General features: G+C 36.6%; 3 protein-coding genes across 4 annotated transcripts; 2 read left to right on the top strand and 1 right to left on the bottom strand.

The window, feature by feature from the left end:
• Window positions 1-325: 325 nt before the first annotated feature.
• Window positions 326-2,406, bottom strand: LOC106390107 (protein arginine N-methyltransferase PRMT10). Its single transcript, XM_013830500.2, has 7 exons — window positions 2,096-2,406; window positions 1,816-2,008; window positions 1,608-1,713; window positions 1,233-1,422; window positions 955-1,137; window positions 778-861; window positions 326-697 (listed from the first exon to the last, which is right to left on the bottom strand). The coding sequence occupies exons 1-7, from the start codon at window positions 2,315-2,317 to the stop codon at window positions 521-523; spliced, it is 1,155 nt and encodes a 384-aa protein (XP_013685954.2). The 5' UTR covers window positions 2,318-2,406; the 3' UTR covers window positions 326-520.
• A 5,315-nt stretch (window positions 2,407-7,721) lies between these two features.
• Window positions 7,722-10,144, top strand: LOC106390106 (PAP-specific phosphatase HAL2-like). The gene is made up of 4 exons (XM_013830499.3): window positions 7,722-8,029; window positions 8,702-9,356; window positions 9,420-9,788; window positions 9,912-10,144. Exons 1-3 carry the CDS (start codon window positions 7,870-7,872, stop codon window positions 9,721-9,723), a joined length of 1,119 nt encoding a protein of 372 aa, XP_013685953.2. The 5' UTR covers window positions 7,722-7,869; the 3' UTR covers window positions 9,724-9,788; window positions 9,912-10,144.
• Window positions 10,145-12,311: 2,167 nt separating this feature from the next.
• Window positions 12,312-20,710, top strand: LOC106408584 (DExH-box ATP-dependent RNA helicase DExH12-like). 2 transcript variants are annotated; one of them, XM_048751570.1, is made up of 5 exons: window positions 12,312-12,466; window positions 12,559-15,526; window positions 16,227-16,616; window positions 17,177-20,411; window positions 20,503-20,710. In XM_048751570.1, the coding sequence occupies exons 2-4, from the start codon at window positions 12,572-12,574 to the stop codon at window positions 20,396-20,398; spliced, it is 6,567 nt and encodes a 2,188-aa protein (XP_048607527.1). In that variant the 5' UTR covers window positions 12,312-12,466; window positions 12,559-12,571; the 3' UTR covers window positions 20,399-20,411; window positions 20,503-20,710. The 2 variants fall into 2 exon arrangements, with proteins under 2 accessions (XP_048607527.1, XP_048607533.1); XM_048751576.1 differs by having other exon boundaries at window positions 12,331-12,478; window positions 12,562-15,526.
• The last annotated feature ends 327 nt before the right edge of the window (window positions 20,711-21,037 follow it).

Raw genomic sequence — 21,037 nt, 5'->3', positions numbered from 1 at the left:
GTAAATAACACATGAATTGAATGTAAGTTCTATACTATAATTATGTTTTAATAAGATAGATAAAGATAAAAGTAAATTTATATTTTATTAACAAATGCATTATTACTGTTTTCGAAAATATTATGTCTACTTTAAAAAAAAATAGACATATATGTAATAAATGTATGTAAATAATCAAATAAATCATATTAAGTAATTAATGAATTGGTCTTATAAAGAATTTTGTATAGAATGCTTTTTTCTGAAAAATAGAATATATGTAATCCACATCACTCAGTAAATTAAAACACAGCAAACATCAAAATGTTGACTGAATCAAATCAAAGGTAACAATCTAGCAATTTTCACTAATTACTAATAAAAATTTGTTTTTAAAAAAACAATACTGTAAAGACTAGTTTCTAGTTACCAATGTAAATTGCTCGTTACATAAAGGAAAAGTTGGAAACAAATAGTAAAACATTACATTTGGATTCATTCATTGGACGCAAGAACCACCAAGCTCCATGCATCTGTATAATCATTCTATGAAATACATCTTCTTGAATGCCTCCTTAGGGTTGCCAGAAGCCTCTTTTATCTCGCAACTAAGCTCGACCTCCATTAGTCTGTGGTTTTCCTTGGACCGGCTCATCACCAAACCGAGATTCAGATTATCACCTTCCTCAACATTTATAGGATTGGACATAATGAAAACCTGCCACATTCAGATCACAACATGTCTTTCAGTTTGAAGCCTTAATCATATCATAGGGCAGAAACTGAGGGAGAACGTACCTGTTGTCCCCAGTGTGTGCAGTGTCGTTCACTTGGAGCTGTGGTTAACTCGATATCTTGCTGCGCAGGATCTTCTTTTCTACCCTATTTACAGAAGAAAAAAAAACAAAGTATAAGAGTCTATTTAACATTACACACAAACATAATGCAACACAGAGAATCTGTATATGAACTAACCCGGAACTGAACATCAAACCAACCACCAAAACCACATAGAGTAGTGTGCCCATTGATGACTGAGGTTACATTCGACCTGACTTCCTCTATCTCACTGACAGTGGCTGTCAAACAATCCATCTCTTTGACAAGTGTAGGTGTGCCTATCACTTGAAGTGGATTCAAGTCATTCCACACAGCAGTCTGCCCCCAAAAAAGACAAACTTTTTATGAGTTTTCCATTTAAATAACAGAGCAAATTGTTCATTAGTCACCCAGGGACCTTTAATGTCACGTACCTGTATGTAATGCTTTTCTTGCTCTTGAGCAAAAGGTTTAGTCAAAACGCTCATATCAACGCCGTAGTAGCTTTTGATCTCATCTGAGAAGTTATCCCAATCAGCCATTGCACCATCCAAATCATTCTTCTTCCGTTCTGACAAAGTGGATTTGATGGGTGCAAGCCACATGCGAGCATGACTTGGGTACCTATTCGATTCAAAGTCACATACACAAACATCAAACCAAATCTTTTGACCAAATTGTTAATTAATGTTAAGCAACTTATTCAAGAAATTTAAATCAAATCATCTGATACAATCTTAAGAGAATATCAAGTAAGCTAATAGGTAACAATCCATTATGCATATTTCAAAATAACAGAAACAACTTACATGACACCGGTCGGCTTTAGCCAACGGTCACGAGCAGATATGACAGAATCAAACATGGACTCACGCAGAAGAAAGTATCCCATCCACTCGGAGATAATCACATCAACTGCACATTTAAAATTGAAATACATGCATATATTAGCTTTACTAATGTAATATCGTAACAGGTCACAACAAAACTGCTAAGTACATCTCAAAATCATAATACCTTTCTCTGGCAAAGATATATCTTCGACAGAGCCTTGAATCACTTCAACAATATCCTCAAGACCGTTAGCTTTGACAAGAGCACGAGCGTGATCAGCCATAGTAGTAGCTTCCACCGCATAAACTTTCCTCGCACCAGCTTGAGCTGACCAAATCGCTAGAATCCCACTTCCCGTTCCAACATCCAACACCGTCTTTCAAAAACAAAACACAAACAATTAGGCAAGTTTTATTACAAATACATATACAGAGAGGACCAATGACATCAAGAGAAGTGTTACCTTGCCAGCGAAGTGGTGTTTGTTCTCGAAGACGGAGTTGTAGTAAGCGTCCATACGGACACGGTCAGAGAGCATGTCTTTCTGGTGGTAGAGGAAAGAGTATGTGCAGAAGTAGTTAGCGTAGTCTACTTCTTTGTCTACTGGAGGAGGCGACGATTTAACGCCACCGAAGGTTCCGGGAGCACGTCCGGACATTGCGCCGCCGTTTGATGAGCTCCCCATTGCTGCTGCTGCTGTTTTGTTTTGTGAAGAAAGTGATTTTTGAGGGTTTTAATTGTTAGGGCAAACTGATTTAAATTAGGCAAGGTCTGCTGGTGTCTTTAGGGGTTTTGGTTACCAGTCTTTTATAATGCCACGTCAGTGTTGTCTAATTTAGCAACAAAAAAAAAATAATAGCATCTTTTGAAGTTTATGTCTTAAAAATAACACTAGAAGGAGAAAGTTACAAAAGTGACATTTATTAAAGAGTAAAATATTCCTAATATCCTTGAATTAAAATTAAATACACAAACAAAAATAAATAAAAATAAATAAAATAAAAATTAAAAAAATGAATTTTTTTATAGTTTCAGATTATATGTTTTCAGATTCGAAATTTTTATAACTTTTTTTTTGAATTTTTTTTTGAAATTTTTTTTATTTTTATTTTTTGAAATTTTCTTTTTATAATTTAAAAATACTTTTTGTTTTTAAAATTTTTATTTTTTATTTTAATATTTATTTTTTATAAAATTTTAAACCCTAATTCCAAAACTCCACCCCTTAACTCTAAACCCTAAGATTTGGATTAATTAACTCAATGGGTATAAATATATATTTACCTCTTTAATGAAACTTATTTTTGTGACTTTGAACCTTGAATGCTACTTTGGAAACAAAAACTTTGTTTAGTGCTCTTTTTCTCTCTCAGCATTTAATTGGGCGATACTACTAAATCCCACCAATGAGATAAGCACCTTGAAATTGGTAATGGGCCTTCGGAATTTTTCGGCTTGTTATATATTTTAATCTAAGTATCATACGAAAGCCCAAAACTCTGTTACGGTATATACTAAATGTCTAAATGGCTGGTTCATTAGTGGAGAGATTAGCTAAAAACATTAAAATTAACTGAATATCAGATATCGTGATTTGATTGTAAGCTTTTAGATACAGTAAAATCTTTTTTTAGCAACAGATACAGTAAAATCTATAGAGTTGAAATCCAGTAGAATCAGGGGCGGTCCTGAATTATCAAAAAGTTATTGTATGAGGGTCCATATGTTATTGTATAAAGTTATATAATACAAACAAAAAAAATGCTAAATCAAAAAAAAATTAAGTTAGGGTAGAGATAGGAAGGAAAAAAAAAGTTTATATAAAATTAAATTTATCTATGTTAAGTACAATTCTAATGATATAAATGAATTTTTATTATTATGTTTTTCTGTTTTTAGATATATAATTTTTTTTTTAAAACATTTGGGGCCTTAAAAAAATGGAGGCCCTAGGCCCAGGTTTCATCCAGGTGTGTTCAGAAACGCCCCTGAGTAGAATCTATAGAATTGAAGTTTTACCGCTTGGGAACTTTAGCTATCCTCAATCATTCTTGTCAATTTTCTTAAATTCTAAAGCATTTTGGGGGTTTCTCTTATTTTTGTCCACTATTTATAAACGATCACATTTGTCAACTTTGCTATTTTGAAAAGGGAAAACAATAAGGTAGTGAAGGTCCTTTTATTTATATATAAGTCATTCCTTTCCCAGCCACACAACGATCGAGAACTCAACGTAACGATTACTTGGAAGGATCACAAGCTAACACCAACATATTTAAATCCCAGGCTGGTTAATTAAATGAATTGTTTGATTAATACTATAATTATACATCACACCACATGAGCTCCCTGTTTGTCTTCATGCATGAAGCATGCACAGTTCCACATAAACGGTCTATATACATTTGACCTCTTCAATTATAGTTTTGTTTTATTCTTCTTGTTCACTAAATTATTAAGCGATTGTGAAGGGAAGAAAAAAAAAGCCGTCTATGCGTTTGTTTATCTCCCACTTGTTTACTTTATTATCACGTTATAAATCATCATGCAGTTGTGTTACAAAAAAAAAAAACATCATGCAGTTAAAACAAACAAAAAACAAAACCTGGAAAATACGAAAAAGGTAAAATTATATGAATATGTTTTTCATTTATGAAGTACTAGTATTGTCGTCCCGTGCTAAGCACGGGTAAATTTTTGCATGCATTTAAATTATTTTTTTCAAAATCAAATTGTAACAGTCTTACTTATCTTTTAATCAAAACTGAACTTAATTAGACATAGTTTTTTGGAGCTGGATAACACCAAGAAATATCATGTTTGTCCAATCAGTTTTATTTGCATTTGTTTTGTAACTAAGTCTTCTTTAAATTAATTTTACTTATAATTAATATATTAAAAATCATGAAACTAACACATGTGTAAAATAGTCACTTTTATATAATACACTTACAAAAAATTGCAAGATAGTCTAATATAATAGGCATTGTTTTAAGAAAAATACAGTTTTGTGAAATAGTCAAACCATAACAAACAAATTTGTAAATACCAGTTTGCTTCGTCATAGTTGTTGATACTTTCTTCCCTGGACAGAATAACATCACACCATTATTTGTTAGCAATGAGATATGACTTTTGAAAAGCTACAAAAATAAAATGGAGATCCTAAAAGAGTAACATTGTGTTAAAAAAAATTCTAAAAGAGTAACATATATAGGAAAGAAAATCAGAGAATAACTAAGGATACCACTTGTTTTCATTTTTGTTTCCTTGTACTATGTTTGTTGCAGAGAAGGCTGATCTCCCTTTTGTTTTGTTTGTCTAGTTTCTTCTTCCTTCTCCGTTTCTGATTTTAATTTTAATGCAAAACCAAGGCAAGTAGTGTCATAAATATAGAAAATATAAAGAACGTATTTGTAAATACTCATTTTGTAGACAATAGAGTTGAGATGCTTGTCGTTTCTTTTGGAAAAAATTGTCGTTACCTTAGCTGCTGCAAACCTTTTATTTTTATTGAAATTTTAAGCTTTCTAACATAGACACACTCAAATGTCATCTTTAACCTGAAATGAACAATTAAAAGATTATCAACTGAGAATAAGACGAAACCGAGTCTAAATCAAAAGTAATTATTTAGAAAATATGAAAAAAGAGTAATTATAAACTTGTATGGAATTTTTTTTTGATCAGAGGAAGAACTCAACAGAAGAAGAATCAAGCCATGAAGAAGAGAGTAAAATAAATAAGAAGATAAATAGAAGATAAAACAGTTTTTGATCGTGATTTTTATCCTTAACGTAGAGGTGGTTTTTTTGAACGTAGTGGTGATAATTGAGAAAATATAGGGATTTAGTTTTTGGAGTTTTACAATATCGATACCAGAATCTTTTAATAAACTTTTTTATTGTTGTAAAAATTATCTACGTGTCAGATTTTGATTCGTCAAGCGACTTGCGCTTTAGTATATAAGTTTGTAAATACCAGTTTGCTTCGTCATAGTTGTTGATACTTTCTTCCCTGGACAGAATAACATCACACCATTATTTGTTAGCAATGAGATATGACTTTTGAAAAGCTACAAAAATAAAATGGAGATCCTAAAAGAGTAACATTGTGTTAAAAAAAATTCTAAAAGAGTAACATATATAGGAAAGAAAATCAGAGAATAACTAAGGATACCACTTGTTTTCATTTTTGTTTCATTGTACTATGTTTGTTGCAGAGAAGGCTGATCTCCCTTTTGTTTTGTTTGTCTAGTTTCTTCTTCCTTCTCCGTTTCTGATTTTAATTTTAATGCAAAACCAAGGCAAGTAGTGTCATAAATATAGAAAATATAAAGAACGTATTTGTAAATACTCATTTTGTAGACAATAGAGTTGAGATGCTTGTCGTTTCTTTTGGAAAAAATTGTCGTTACCTTAGCTGCTGCAAACCTTTTATTTTTATTGAAATTTTAAGCTTTCTAACATAGACACACTCAAATGTCATCTTTAACCTGAAATGAACAATTAAAAGATTATCAACTGAGAATAAGACGAAACCGAGTCTAAATCAAAAGTAATTATTTAGAAAATATGAAAAAAGAGTAATTATAAACTTGTATGGAATTTTTTTTTGATCAGAGGAAGAACTCAACAGAAGAAGAATCAAGCCATGAAGAAGAGAGTAAAATAAATAAGAAGATAAATAGAAGATAAAACAGTTTTTGATCGTGATTTTTATCCTTAACGTAGAGGTGGTTTTTTTGAACGTAGTGGTGATAATTGAGAAAATATAGGGATCTAGTTTTTGGAGTTTTACAATATCGATACCAGAATCTTTTAATAAACTTTTTTATTGTTGTAAAAATTATCTACGTGTCAGATTTTGATTCGTCAAGCGACTTGCGCTTTAGTATATAAGGGATGTAAATGTATTTTCGTCAAAAAAACTACAAGAGTATGTAAATGTATTATAAGCAGTATGTATTTTCAAAATTGGTATTTCGACCCTTTTTATTCCCACGTGTTTCTTGTTCACCTAACTACAACTACAAGTCCGTAAAGTATAAACCCCACCCGAAATACGACATGTTAAGATTTTTTTGTCACCATAAGAAGCTTATTATTGTGTTTTGTTTTTATGTACAATACAGCTTGGCTAAAATTATTTATTTTCTTTGGCATTATGAGACATGAAAATATTAATCGTATTAATGTCCTTTAAAAAAAAAGTTAATTGTGTTAATTGGCTGTTTTGAAAACATAGTATGTTTTTTTTCTTGGAGTCTTGATTTGTTGGATATTCAATGAAAATGCTCATCAAAGATGCCAAAAGATATCCACTAAGATTCCTTTTTGAATATAATTATAGTTTTATTAGAAAAGTGTAAGGAAAAAATATAGGAAAATTTGAAAGTCTGAGATTTTATCATTTTTATGTCATCAAAAGATATCTTAAAAATAGTAGCAGGGCATTGCCAAGAAAAAACATATATACAAACTACAAAGTTTTACATAGTTGGAGAAATGAAAACTATTATATTCAGAAATATTGTATGGTAATAATGTCACAACAAACTCTTTATGAATAAATACTTATATAAAAGTGTATTGGTGATGCCAGTTACGATTTCCTTAGAATTTTTAGACCATTTCTAATCCACCCCTTTTTATATTTCTATATTTCCCTTTAAATAGAGAAATTATATTATAAATATAGATTTGCTCTAATATGTACATCTATAATAGAATTTCTCTGTTTATAAGAGAAAATATAGAAAATTGTTATTTTTATCTCCAAATATATAAACAAAAAAGATGTCTCGATATATTTCTTTAAAATTGAGAAACTCTATTATAGAGTTATACAGTGAAGCAAATCCACGTATACGATAAAAACCTCTATTTTAGAAAAAATATAAAGATGTATGCTATATTTTTCTCTATTATCTTTTACTGTTTAACATATGAAATTTTCTTTTCAAAAAAAGAGTGTATTGATGTTTTTAATCCTGGAAGAGGTAAAATAGTATTATTTTTATTTAAAACGTGCCGAAGAGAAGATTTTCTTTAAAAAGTAATTTTATTAAGAGCCAGAAAAAGTATAAAATTGAAAAACAAAAAAATCATTTTAAGCGAAAAAGGTAGAGAAGAGTCAGTGGAGAGAAAAAGTGTGGAGCTTTTCATATCTCCTCCTCCTCCTCTCCTTCTCTGTCCCTTTGTCCACTTTTCCTCCATCAAAAAGATTTCGCCGGCGATGGCAGAGGAATTCTTGGCGACGGAGATGGACACGGCGGTGCGTGTAGTGCACCTCGCTTCTTCTCTGTGTGTTAAAGTTCAGGACAAGCTCCGTCTTCCTTCCTCGACCAACGGTCACGTTAAGTCCAAGGATGATGATTCCCCTGTCACCGTCGCAGGTTCATTTTTTTCTCTCCCTCATCCTGATGGGGGTTTTTCGGGATTAGACGTTCGATCTAATTGTGGTTTATTGCAATTCGAGATCCCTTTTGGGTTCTTCTGGGTTTATTCTGTCAAATGTTTACAAATCCTTGTCACTGAATTGAACTAAATACATAACTATAGTTACCTGTTGTGTGACTTGTGTCCTTTGTTGATTAAACACAAAACAATAACAATAGTTACTTGTTGTGTCCTTTGTTCATTAAACACAAAACAATAACCATTGTTACTTGTTGTGTCCTTTGTAACATGAAACATAATGTTCAAAAAAAATCCACACTTTATGTTGTGTACTAATGCTAGTTTATTTTACTTTTGTACAGTTTTCTTTTTAAAATGTAATTAGATTGAAGAAAAGATTGTTTGTATATTGTATTAGTAGTTTAATAGTGTTGTAATAGTGAAAATGTATATATTTTTGTTGCAAGAATCTAAGTATTAATTGTGTAGTACTTGAGAAAGTGTGTGTTAACCAGATTGTATGTTTTTTAATGTGTAAGTTTTGTGGAGGAGTCTGCATTGATGAAACTGATACTAGAGAGAGACATCACAGACTGTGATTGTACTAAATATTGTTCTTTTTAGTTTCTTTTTTGAACTAAATGAGTTTGGCTGTGTTTGGTTAACAGATTGGGGTGTTCAAGCGATTGTGAGCTGGGTTTTAGCCCAAGTTTTTGGGGGTCAAAACCTTTCGATTGTTGCTGAAGAGGACACTGAGTCTCTCTCCAAGGCCGAGTCATTAGGTCTCTTGGGAGCCGTCTCGAGCGCTGTCAATGAAGCTTTGTCTGAAGCTTCCACGTACGGGCTTCCAAAGCCAGACAAGCCCTTGGGAACTACAGAGATTCTAGAGGCTATTGGTCGATGCAGTTCCGTTGGAGGTCCTAAGGGGAGGCACTGGGTTCTTGATCCTGTCGATGGGACGTTAGGATTCGTTCGTGGTGATCAGTACGCTGTCGCTTTGGCTCTGATAGAGAACGGTAAAGTTCTGTTGGGAGTGCTTGGATGTCCTAACTATCCTGTCAAGAAAGAATGTTTAAGTAACGGTTGTAACAACCAATCTGGAGCCGCTGGATCAGTGTCCAAAGGGTGTGTCATGTATGCAAAGCGAGGTAGTGGTCAAGCTTGGATGCAACCGTTGATCCCCGGTGGATATCCAGAATCTGCAACGCTTCTTAAGGTCTCATCAGTGGATGATCCGGTTCTAGCTACGGTTTGTGAGCCGGTGGAGAGAGCAAACTCAAATCACTTGTTCACTGCAGGACTTACCAACAGCATGGGAGTTAGGTAGTTACCATCTAAAAACTGATGTTTTGTATCAAACGTCTCTTAACTACAATCTTTCTTCAGGAAACAGCCTATGAGAGTGTACAGCATGGTGAAGTACGCAGCGATTGCGTGTGGAGACGCTGAGGTGTTTATGAAGTTTGCGCAGTCGAGTTACAAGGAGAAGATATGGGACCACGCAGCCGGAGTGGTGATTGTTGAAGAAGCTGGTGGTGTGGTGACTGATGCTGGAGGGAGGAACTTGGACTTCTCAAAAGGAGTTTACTTGGAAGGTCTTGACCGAGGAATCATAGCGTGTTCTGGTCAAGTTCTGCATGAGAAGATTATAGGTGCTGTCTATGCTAGTTGGGAGTCTTCCAGCCTCTGAAAAGGCTTTTAGCCACAAGCCTCCTTTGCTTGCAGTATCATCGAGCTAACGTTTTTAAAGCAAAGGTAAAGAATAAACTAATTGTCTCTTATAATCCGGTTTATGGGAATTGGAAAACCATTTGGTTCGGTTTAGTAGAAAAGCTAATCTTTATTTGACTCGGTTTATTATATACGGTTCTGATGTAGGTCGAGGCAATTGGTAAGCTACGATTTGCAAAGTGGGTGGAATGTGAATCGTGAAGAAAGTAAATAGTAAAAGAAGCAGCCAAAATTTTTTTTTACTATCTACTATAGTAATAAAGCTGCTGGCTGCGTTCACGTACCCTTAATGGATGATGATATTTAATTTTGTACCTTCAAAACGTGGATTTGCATAAACGTTTTTTTTAAAGATAAATTAAATACTACTCAAATGCATATATGATTGGTTTTTAGGAACCGTTATTAATGGAATGGAATTAGATCATTTCAATATATCTCTTGTATATTAAAAGAAAAACATTACATTTTTTTATTTATGATACATGTCATAGAATCATTAAAGAATTATGTTGGTCTATCTAAACATATAATATATTTTTATTAACTTAACTTAAATTAATTATTAATATACATAATGGTATTTTTGTTTTTTTAAATAAAAACTACGAAGTTATCTAGTATAATTAAAATATATATTGCAATTAGTTATTTTGAATAATAAATATTTGGGAACAATTTTTATATCTTTCATCATTTTTAAATTTTATATTATTAAAATAAATTAAACAATCATATTAATCATATAATAAAAGTTTAGTTTTTCATACATGTTATATTTAAAATTTTTAAAAACGGCATTAAATTAGTAAATTTTTTAAGAGTCTCACATTTATAAATTTTTAGTCAATGGTTTAAGTTTTTGTTATCACAAAATACAAATGACCATAAAACTATATGAATAGATATTCTCATTGAATAGATATTCATATTAAAATATATATATATATATATATATATATATATATATATATATTTTAATACTGTTTAAATTAAATTATATACCATATAAAAATATTTTAATTCTTAAATTTGCATTGAGAACTTAATATTTTAACTTTTCAATTTGCATTAAATTTTAAATATATTTTTATAAATTATTTAATATTTGTTTTCAGTAGTTTAGATTTTTTGTTATAAAAAATAGAAATTATCATAAAATCATATGAATATGAAACCTTATTAAATAGATAACCATATTAAAAATTATAATATATATATGTATTTTAATATCATTTAAATTTAACTATATACCATACAAAATAGGTAAATATGATTGTTTTGATTTATTTATCATCAAAAAATTGTAGATAAAAAGAGTGATTATTTTGATTCATGCGTTTGTGCCAATTTAATATATTTATTTTGATTCATGTGTTTATTTATTTTTTCATTAGAATAAAAATATCAAATCAGACCAAACTAAATTACTAAAACGCTTGAAGATGGTTAAGCCGACATGTTTGGCGCCCTAAGAGAAGAAGCTTTTAGTTGATAAATTGTATATGTACTAGTCTAAAGGTCAAAAGTAAAAATGGATTCTGCCGACAATTGCTTGGATTTGATTCTATTTAGAAGTTTTTACTCTTTAAAATCCATCAAAATCCAACCTTGGACAAGCTTTTCTCAAACATCACTAGTCACAGTTGTGTCTTCATCTTTACTTTTGCATATACATAATTATTCTGGTAATTCAATTCTATTACTAATAGAGGGGGGCGAAGTGTCAGTAATGATGCATGGATTAATTCAATTCTTTCTTTATGAATCTTTAACTTAATTTGCTAAATGATATCAATACATAGCTACAACTATAAAATGTTACAAAATATTGGTAAGATAATATCATACGGAACTGACAGAAGTAGATGATATATACATAATAGTTTCAATTACAGTTTACCTGTAGGTTGATTTTTAAATATTATAATTTGTGTATGAGTATTTGTCTGCCAAATTATTCTCTTTCGCTATTGTAGTAAACATAACAAAAAAAATTAAAAGTTACCAGCTACAGACACGGTACATCCCACAAAATACAAAAGATACCGTTTGTAAAACTAAAAAGACAACTACAAACTGGTCTCAATCTATCATTATTTAAGATCTTGGAAACTTGTCGACTGTAGAAATGTAATTTGCTGGTCAGAGAAACCATGATAACATAAGTTGCAGCATGTGATTACGTACATATCTATGGATATACATTTACTTACTAAAAAATAGTTGGACGTATCTCACCATGTACATGTTCATATTCATATTCAAACTGATGATATAGACAATTGAGTTTATATTCGAAGGATACCCTTTGTAAGGTTTGATTAATTGAGAAATGAGAAGTAAGCATGCATGAGAAATTTGATAATCCTTGTTTTAATTTCGGATATTGGATAATAACCGGTTTGGTTCGGATGGATAATAACCGATCTGATTTGGTTCAGAAATCCAATTTTGTAAACAAGTTAAAATCTGTTCAGATAGGCAAACCTAAACCGAACCGACCTGAATACTTGGGCCGGGTTCGGGTTTCGGGTCGGTTATTACGCCAATAGTTAAGGATTCGCAGCCAGTGATTCTTCGAGTCCGTCGGAGTTAGAGGACGACGCGAGAACGAAGAAGAAAACCCCTAATCTACACGAAGCCTTCTTCTACAAGATTCACTATCTGCAGATAAGATTCGAGCTGTAGAAGAGATTACATAGCTCTTCACCGTAAGTTTCCTTCTCTCTCTGGCGGTTATTAGGGTTTAATATTCGATTCGTGGTTTTTAACATTGTTTGATTTTGGAATCTAGGGTTCCAGTGATGGCGAACTTGGGAGGCGGTGCGGAAGCTCATGCTAGATTCAAGCAGTACGAGTACAGAGCCAACTCTAGCTTGGTGCTAACCAGCGAGAATCGTCCTCGCGATACGCACGAGCCTACCGGAGAGCCTGAGACTCTGTGGGGGAAGATTGATCCCAAGTCGTTTGGAGATAGAGTTGCTAAGGGAAGACCTCAGGAGCTGGATGATAAGCTTAAGAAGTCGAAGAAGAAGGAGCGTGATGCTGTTGCGGATGATACTGTTTCTGCTCGCCAGAGCAAGAGGCGTCGGCTCAGGGAAGAGAGTGTGCTCACGGATACTGACGATGTTGTTTATCAGCCCAAGACTAAGGAGACGAGGGCTGCTTATGAGGCTATGCTTAGTCTGATTCAGCAGCAGCTCGGTGGTTTGCCTTTGAACGTTGTTAGTGGTGCTGCGGATGAGATCTTGGCTGTTCTCAAGAATGACGCTGTGAAGAACTCTGACAAGAAGGCGGAGATTCAGAAGCTGCTGAACCCTGCACCTGATCAGATTCATCAGGTTTTTGATCAGCTTGTTTCCATTGGGAAGTTGATCACCGACTTTCAAGAAGGTGGTGATTCTGGTGGTGGTAAAGCCAATGTAGATGAGGGGCTTGATGATGATGATGTTGGCGTGGCTGTTGAGTTTGAGGACAATGAAGAAGATGGCGAGGAGAGTGATCCTGATATGGTACAGGAGGAAGACGATGAAGAGGATGATGAACCTCAGAAAACGGGAGGGATGCAAGTGGATGCAGGGATAAATGAGGAGGATGCAGGAGATGCGAATGAGGGCACCAGTCTGAACGTTCTGGATATTGATGCTTACTGGCTCCAGAGAAAGATATCTCAGGCTTATGAACAGCAGATTGATCCGCAACAGTGCCAAGTACTAGCTGAAGAGCTGCTTAAGATACTCGCTGAAGGGGATGATAGAGATGTTGAGACCAAGCTGCTTATGCATCTTCAGTTTGAAAAGTTCAGCCTCGTTAAGTTTCTGCTGCGGAACCGTTTTAAAATTGTCTGGTGTACGCGTTTGGGTAGGGCAGAGGACCAGGAAGAGAGGAATAGAATTGAAGAGGAGATGAGAGGGTTGGGTCTGGAACTGGCAGCAATTGTGGATCAGTTGCATTCAACAAGAGCAACAGCGAAAGAGAGGGAGGAGAACGTGCAGAAAAGTATTAATGAAGAGGCCCGACGTATGAAGGAAGAAACTGTTGGAGATGGAGGTCGAGGCAGGAGAGATGTTACTGATAGAGATTCAGAGAGTGGTTGGTTGAAGGGTCAGCGTCAGATGCTGGACTTGGAGAGCTTGGCTTTTGACCAAGGTGGTCTCCTGATGGCGAATAAGAAGTGTGACCTTCCAGCTGGCTCCTACAGAACACATGGAAAGGGATATGAAGAAGTTCATGTGCCATGGGTTTCTAAAAAGGTGGATATCAGTGAGAAGCTTGTGAAGATCACCGAGATGCCAGATTGGGCTCAGCCGGCTTTTAAGGGAATGCAACAGCTGAACAGGGTTCAGAGCAAAGTGTATGATACAGCGCTATTTAAAGCAGATAACATACTTCTTTGTGCTCCTACTGGTGCTGGGAAAACCAATGTTGCCATGCTCACCATACTGCAGCAAATTGAGTCGAGTAGGAACGAAGATGGAACACTCAACCATGGAAAGTACAAAATTGTGTATGTTGCACCCATGAAAGCCCTTGTTGCTGAGGTTGTAAGTAACCTGTCTAATCGTCTGAAGGATTATGGAGTCACTGTGAGGGAACTCAGTGGGGATCAGTCCCTCAGTGGGAAGGAAATTGAAGAGACCCAGATCATTGTCACCACACCAGAGAAGTGGGATATCATCACAAGGAAGTCTGGTGATCGCACTTACACCCAGCTTGTGAGACTTCTTATAATCGATGAGATTCATCTTCTTCATGATAATCGAGGGCCTGTGCTTGAAAGCATTGTCGCTAGGACTCTGAGGCAGATTGAAACCACGAAGGAGAATATTCGCTTGGTGGGGTTGTCAGCTACACTGCCAAATTACGAAGATGTGGCCTTATTTTTGCGGGTTGATCTTAAGAAAGGGTTGTTTAAATTCGACCGCAGCTACAGACCGGTGCCTCTTGGTCAGCAGTATATTGGAATCAGTGTGAGAAAACCATTGCAGAGGTTCCAGCTGATGAATGATCTTTGTTATGAGAAAGTATTGGCTGGTGCTGGAAAGCAACAGGTTCTTATTTTTGTTCACTCGAGGAAGGAAACAGCAAAAACTGCAAATGCAATAAAGGACACCGCAATGGCGAACGATACACTCAGCAGATTCTTGAAAGAAGACAGTGCAAGTCGTGAAGTTCTTCAGAGTCAGATTGATCTTATAAAGAATGTTGATCTGAAAAATCTTCTGCCTTACGGTTTTGCTATTCATCATGCTGGGCTAACAAGGGGTGATCGTGAGATAGTTGAGGCTCTTTTTGGTGAAGGGCATGTGCAAGTCTTGGTTTCCACAGCAACTCTTGCATGGGGTGTGAATCTCCCTGCTCATACTGTCATAATCAAAGGAACACAGGTCTATAATCCTGAGAAAGGGGCGTGGATGGAACTCAGTCCCCTGGATGTTATGCAGATGCTTGGTCGTGCTGGAAGACCTCAGTATGATGAATATGGGGAGGGTATAATTATCACTGGCTACAGCGAGCTGCAGTATTACCTGTCTTTGATGAATGAGCAACTACCTATTGAAAGCCAGTTCATTTCCAAACTTGCTGATCAGCTTAATGCCGAAATTGTTCTTGGAACTGTTCAGAATGCTAAAGAGGCTTGCCACTGGCTTGGGTATACGTATCTCTATATCCGTATGGTTCGTAATCCGACGCTGTATGGTTTAGCGCCTGATGCCCTTGTAAAAGACGTAGTCTTGGAGGAAAGGAGAGCTGACCTGGTACGTACTTTCATCTGCTTTAACCTGTTGTTATCTACTGTTAATAGTTTACTTGCTATCGTAATGCCTTAATTTAAGCTTTCCCACTGTTCAAAAATTATTGCTATCGTAATGCTTTAACTTAAGCTTTCCCACTGTCTAATATGTGCCCTCCATGATGAGCTGTTGCTATCAACTTTGCTTGCTTTTTATCCTTCAAGTTGATTACAAATTTAGTATTCATTTCATATTCTCTGAGAGTTTGACTAAGAAGTTTGCATCTGATGATTTGTGTCATTTCCCTGAATTTGCTTTTCATATGTTTAATATTCTTGATGAACTCTTGAGCCTAACATGGGTAGCTTTGCCTCTGTCCACTATATGCCCTTGAGGAACTGTTTGGATATCTTGTGCTTATCATATTGATTGTGAAATTGGTATTGTAGATTTATCTGTGAGTCTCTGTGAGAATTTTGAATGGGAAGTGTATCTGATGATATAATGACGTTGCCATTTGTTAACTATCTTTTCCCGTAAATGTTGTTCCTGGTATCAGTAGCTTTCTCTTTGTATGTTACAAGCACTCCATGAACTGTTGGATGCCTTGTTTCTTTAAAGTTGATCACAGATTTAATATGTTATTGCTCCAAAGTTTAATTCAAAAAAATATCATTTATGGCCATCTGTGTCTAACGTTTACTTGAATCATTGTTCTTTGCAGATACACTCAGCTGCTACTATCTTGGACAAAAACAACTTGGTCAAGTATGACAGGAAGAGTGGATATTTCCAAGTTACTGATTTGGGAAGGATTGCTAGCTACTACTATATAAGTCATGGGACCATAGCTACGTACAATGAGCATTTGAAGCCAACGATGGGTGATATAGATCTTTATCGTCTGTTCTCACTGAGTGAGGAGTTCAAGTATGTTACTGTTCGGCAAGATGAGAAGATGGAACTGGCCAAACTTCTGGATCGTGTCCCAATTCCGATCAAGGAAACTCTGGAAGAGCCCAGTGCAAAGATTAATGTTTTGCTACAGGCATACATTTCACAGCTAAAGCTTGAGGGTCTTTCTTTGACATCAGACATGGTTTATATAACTCAGGTTTGTTCCTTGTTCTCTCTGCTTTCTTCTCTCGTCTCTACATTATTAAATTGCTGTGTCTGTTCTCTGGTTTGTTTCGTGTTCTCTCTGCTTTCGTCTCTCATCTATCCTAGTTACCTTACTAAACTGATGTATCTGTTCTCTGGTCTGTTCCTTGTTCTCTCTGCTTTCTTATCTCATCTCTCCTAGTTACGTTATTAAAATGCAGTATCTGTTCTCTCTGCTTTCGTTTCTCATCTCTTAGTTACTTATTCAAATTATTGAATCTGCTCTATGGTTTGTTCCTTGTTCTCTCTGCTTTCATCTCTCCTAGTTACATTATTATATTGCTGTATCTCGTCTCTGGTGTGTTCCTTGTTCTCTGTGCTTTCTTCTCTCATCTCTCCTAGTTACATTGTTAAATTCCTGTGTTCTCTGGTTTGTTTCTTGTTCTCTCTGCTTTGGTCTCTCATCTCTCCTAGTTACATTATTAAATTGCTGTATTCTCTGGTTTGTTCCTTGTTCTCTCTCCTGTATCTGTTCTCTGGTGCTTATGACTCATTTTTTTTAATCATTTTCAGAGCGCTGGACGTCTTGTACGAGCTCTCTATGAAATTGTATTGAAGCGCGGATGGGCTCAACTGGCTGAGAAAGCTCTGAACTTGTCTAAAATGGTTGGGAAGAGGATGTGGAGTGTCCAGACACCTCTTCGTCAGTTTCATGGAATTCCAAATGAGATTTTGATGAAGTTGGAGAAGAAGGATTTGGTGTGGGAGAGGTACTATGACCTGTCGTCACAAGAGCTAGGAGAGCTTATTCGTAGTCCTAAGATGGGCAGACCGCTTCACAAGTTCATCCACCAGTTCCCTAAATTGGTTCTTGCAGCACAAGTTCAGCCAATTACTCGAACTGTTCTGCGGGTGGAGCTCACGATTACACCCGACTTCCAGTGGGACGAAAAAATTCATAAATATGTGGAGCCGTTTTGGATCATTGTGGAAGACAGTGATTGTGAGAAGATCCTTCATCATGAGTATTTTCTATTGAAGAAGCAGTATATCAGTGAGGATCACACTTTAAACTTCACTGTCCCAATCTTTGAACCGCTGCCACCTCAGTATTTTGTCCGAGTGGTTTCAGACAAGTGGCTTGGCTCGCAGACTGTGTTGCCTGTATCCTTTAGACACCTTATACTTCCAGAAAAGTACCCACCACCTACAGAGCTACTGGACTTGCAGCCCCTCCCTGTCACAGCGCTTAGGAATCCGAGTTATGTGAGACTCTATCAGGATTTCAAGCATTTCAATCCGGTGCAGACTCAGGTCTTTAATGTTTTGTATAACACTAATGATAATGTGTTGGTTGCTGCTCCAACTGGAAGTGGGAAGACTATATGTGCTGAGTTTGCTATATTGAAGAATCATCAAGAAGTACTCCTAAGGCAGCAAGATGATACTAAAAGACAAAGCGGACCTGATACTACGACGATGCGTGTTGTCTATATTGCACCGTTAGAGGCTATTGCTAAGGAGCAGTTTCGCATCTGGGAGAGGAAGTTTGGGAAGGATCTTGGTTTACGGGTTGTTGAGCTGACCGGGGAGACAGCGTTGGATCTTAAGCTACTGGAGAAGAGTCAGATAGTCATAAGTACTCCTGAGAAATGGGATGCTCTTTCTCGCAGGTGGAAACAGAGAAAATACGTACAACAGGTTAGTCTTTTCATTGTGGACGAGCTTCATCTAATTGGTGAAGGTCAAGGCGGTACAGTGCTGGAGGTGATAGTCTCTAGAATGAGATATATTTCTAGCCAGGGTGAGAATAAAATCAGGATTGTTGCGCTTTCCACTTCCCTTGCAAATGCGAAAGATCTTGGCGAATGGATTGGGGCCAGTTCTCACGGCCTATTCAATTTCCCTCCTGGAGTCCGTCCTGTTCCACTGGAGATCCACATTCAAGGAGTGGATATATCCAGTTTTGAAGCCAGGATGCAGGCAATGACCAAGCCAACCTACACCGCCATAGTCCAGCATGCCAAGAACAAGAAGCCGGCTATAGTTTTTGTCCCAACCCGTACACATGTCCGCTTGACTGCTGTGGATCTGATGGCTTACTCTCACATTGACAACCCACAGAGCCCTGATTTCCTGTTAGGGAAACTAGAAGAACTTGAGGATTTTGTTGACAAACTCCGCGAGGAAACTTTGAAGGAGACACTGCGCCATGGTATTGGCTACTTGCACGAGGGTTTATGCAGTCAGGATCAGGAGATTGTGACACAGCTCTTTGAAGCTGGACGGATTCAGGTTTGTGTGATGAGCAGTTCATTGTGTTGGGGCACTCCATTAACTGCACATCTGGTGGTGGTGATGGGGACGCAGTACTACGATGGAAGGGAGAATTCACACTCAGATTATGCAGTCTCTGATTTGCTTCAGATGATGGGGCGTGCTAGCCGACCTCTACTTGACAATGCTGGGAAGTGTGTGATATTCTGTCATTCTCCTCGTAAAGAGTATTACAAGAAGTTTCTTTATGAAGCCTTCCCTGTGGAAAGTCATCTCCAGCATTTTTTGCATAATAATTTCAACGCAGAAGTGGTTGCTGGGGTTATAGAGAACAAGCAAGATGCAGTGGATTATCTTACATGGACTTTGATGTACAGGAGGCTTCCCCAGAATCCTAACTACTACAATCTTCAAGGAGTGAGCCACAGACATTTGTCTGATCACCTATCAGAGCTGGTTGAGAACACCTTGTCTGATCTTGAAGCCAGTAAGTGCATTGAAATAGAGGATGAGATGGACCTCTCTGCTCTCAACCTTGGTATGATTTCATCCTACTATTACATCAGTTACACCACCATCGAGCGCTTCAGTTCTCTTCTGTCTTCTAAAACCAAGATGAAGGGACTTCTTGAGATCTTAACATCGGCTTCAGAGTATGACATGATCCCAATAAGGCCTGGCGAAGAGGACAGAGTTAGGAGGCTCATCAATCACCAGAGGTTCTCGTTTGAAAACCCAAAGTGCACAGATCCTCATGTGAAAGCAAACGCTCTTCTTCAGGCTCATTTCTCGAGGCAAAGCATTACCACTAACTTGGAAATGGATCAGCGTGAGGTCCTTCTATCAGCAACCAGACTTCTACAGGCGATGGTGGATGTGATATCAAGCAATGGCTGGCTGAATCTTGCTCTGTTAGCAATGGAAGCAAGCCAGATGGTGACTCAAGGCATGTGGGAGCGTGACTCGATGCTTTTGCAGCTCCCCCACTTCACAAAGGACTTGGCAAAAAGATGCCAGGAGAATAACATTGAAACCGTATTTGATCTTGTGGAGATGGAGGATGAAGAACGCCAAGAGCTTCTCAAGATGAAGGACACTGAGCTTTTAGACATTGCCAGATTCTGCAACCGCTTCCCAAACATTGACCTGACTTACGAGGTTGTGGGCAGTGAAGATGTGACCGCAGGGAAAGAGGTGACGTTGCAGGTGATGCTTGAGAGAGACATGGAGGGGAGGACAGAAGTGGGAGCTGTGGATGCACCCAGGTATCCCAAGACCAAAGAAGAAGGGTGGTGGCTGGTTGTGGGGGACACCAAGACGAACCAGTTGGTGGCCATCAAGCGTGTATCCTTGCAGAAGAAAGCGAAGGTGAAGCTGGATTTCCAAGTACCGAGTGAAGCAGGAGAGAAGTCGTACACACTCTACTTCATGTGCGACTCTTACTTGGGTTGTGACCAAGAGTACGCTTTCTCTGTTGATGTCAAGGAATCTGGCGCCGAAAACCACATGGAAGAATGATCATCTGTTTCAGGTTAGTGTTTTTAGTGCGCATTTGTCAGATAAAACTTGGATTTTGGTAATTTGAGAGTCAGAAAATGAGACATGCTTTCTCTTCTTTGCAGGCGTTGCTGGATTCTGGAGAAGAGCATTCTCACTTTTATGTAATATGCGTCTTTAGTTTTAGACCAAAATCTATGGTTTTGTTCCTTGTTTTTTTGTCTGGACCAAAATCTAAACAGTAGACGTGTCAAAAACTTGTTTTGAGTTCTGTTACTCTGAAAGCTGAGATTTGACAAACGAATAATAATGAAATGCAGCAAGTTTTATTAAGGACAGTAGTAAGGACAGGTTGTTCTCAAGACGTATTGAAAGCAGCACCGAGCTGTGACCGAAGTTCTCACTACCATTGCTTAATCATAAAATGGTGGTACACAGTTTGGTTAAAACGCAAAGTAGTAAACTCTTTATAAACTTGTAGTATGAATCTTTCTTTGCATAATAAGCACGTTAAACATCCCACACACTTGTGGTGTTTCGTTTCGCAGAAAATAAATACAAGTTTTGGATTATAGAATGAGTGGCTTCAGATGTCTATTATGGACATAGACTTGACTTTAGAGTCGTATCACACAAAAGCTGAACGAACTCCTAGTCTTA

This window comes from Brassica napus, chromosome A2, assembly GCF_020379485.1.
Source record: "Brassica napus cultivar Da-Ae chromosome A2, Da-Ae, whole genome shotgun sequence".
Taxonomy (NCBI): Eukaryota; Viridiplantae; Streptophyta; class Magnoliopsida; order Brassicales; family Brassicaceae; genus Brassica; species Brassica napus.
Note: the sequence above shows the minus strand (reverse complement) of the source record. Positions and strands in the feature narration are given on the sequence as shown.

Bases quoted from the DNA above. Each gene is read 5' to 3' on its own strand.
- LOC106390106 (XM_013830499.3), top strand. From the start codon at position 7,870: ATGGCAGAGGAATTCTTGGCGACGGAGATGGACACGGCGGTGCGTGTA. The intron at 8,030-8,701 runs GTTCATTTTTTT...TTTGGTTAACAG, and splicing joins TTCCCCTGTCACCGTCGCAG to ATTGGGGTGTTCAAGCGATT. The intron at 9,357-9,419 runs GTAGTTACCATC...ATCTTTCTTCAG, and splicing joins ACCAACAGCATGGGAGTTAG to GAAACAGCCTATGAGAGTGT.
- LOC106408584 (XM_048751570.1), top strand. From the start codon at position 12,572: ATGGCGAACTTGGGAGGCGGTGCGGAAGCTCATGCTAGATTCAAGCAG. The intron at 15,527-16,226 runs GTACGTACTTTC...TGTTCTTTGCAG, and splicing joins AGGAAAGGAGAGCTGACCTG to ATACACTCAGCTGCTACTAT. The intron at 16,617-17,176 runs GTTTGTTCCTTG...AATCATTTTCAG, and splicing joins ACATGGTTTATATAACTCAG to AGCGCTGGACGTCTTGTACG.
- LOC106390107 (XM_013830500.2), bottom strand. From the start codon at position 2,317: ATGGGGAGCTCATCAAACGGCGGCGCAATGTCCGGACGTGCTCCCGGA. The intron at 1,423-1,607 runs GTAAGTTGTTTC...TGAATCGAATAG, and splicing joins CTAAAGCCGACCGGTGTCAT to GTACCCAAGTCATGCTCGCA. The intron at 698-777 runs GTACGTTCTCCC...TGAATGTGGCAG, and splicing joins GCACACACTGGGGACAACAG to GTTTTCATTATGTCCAATCC.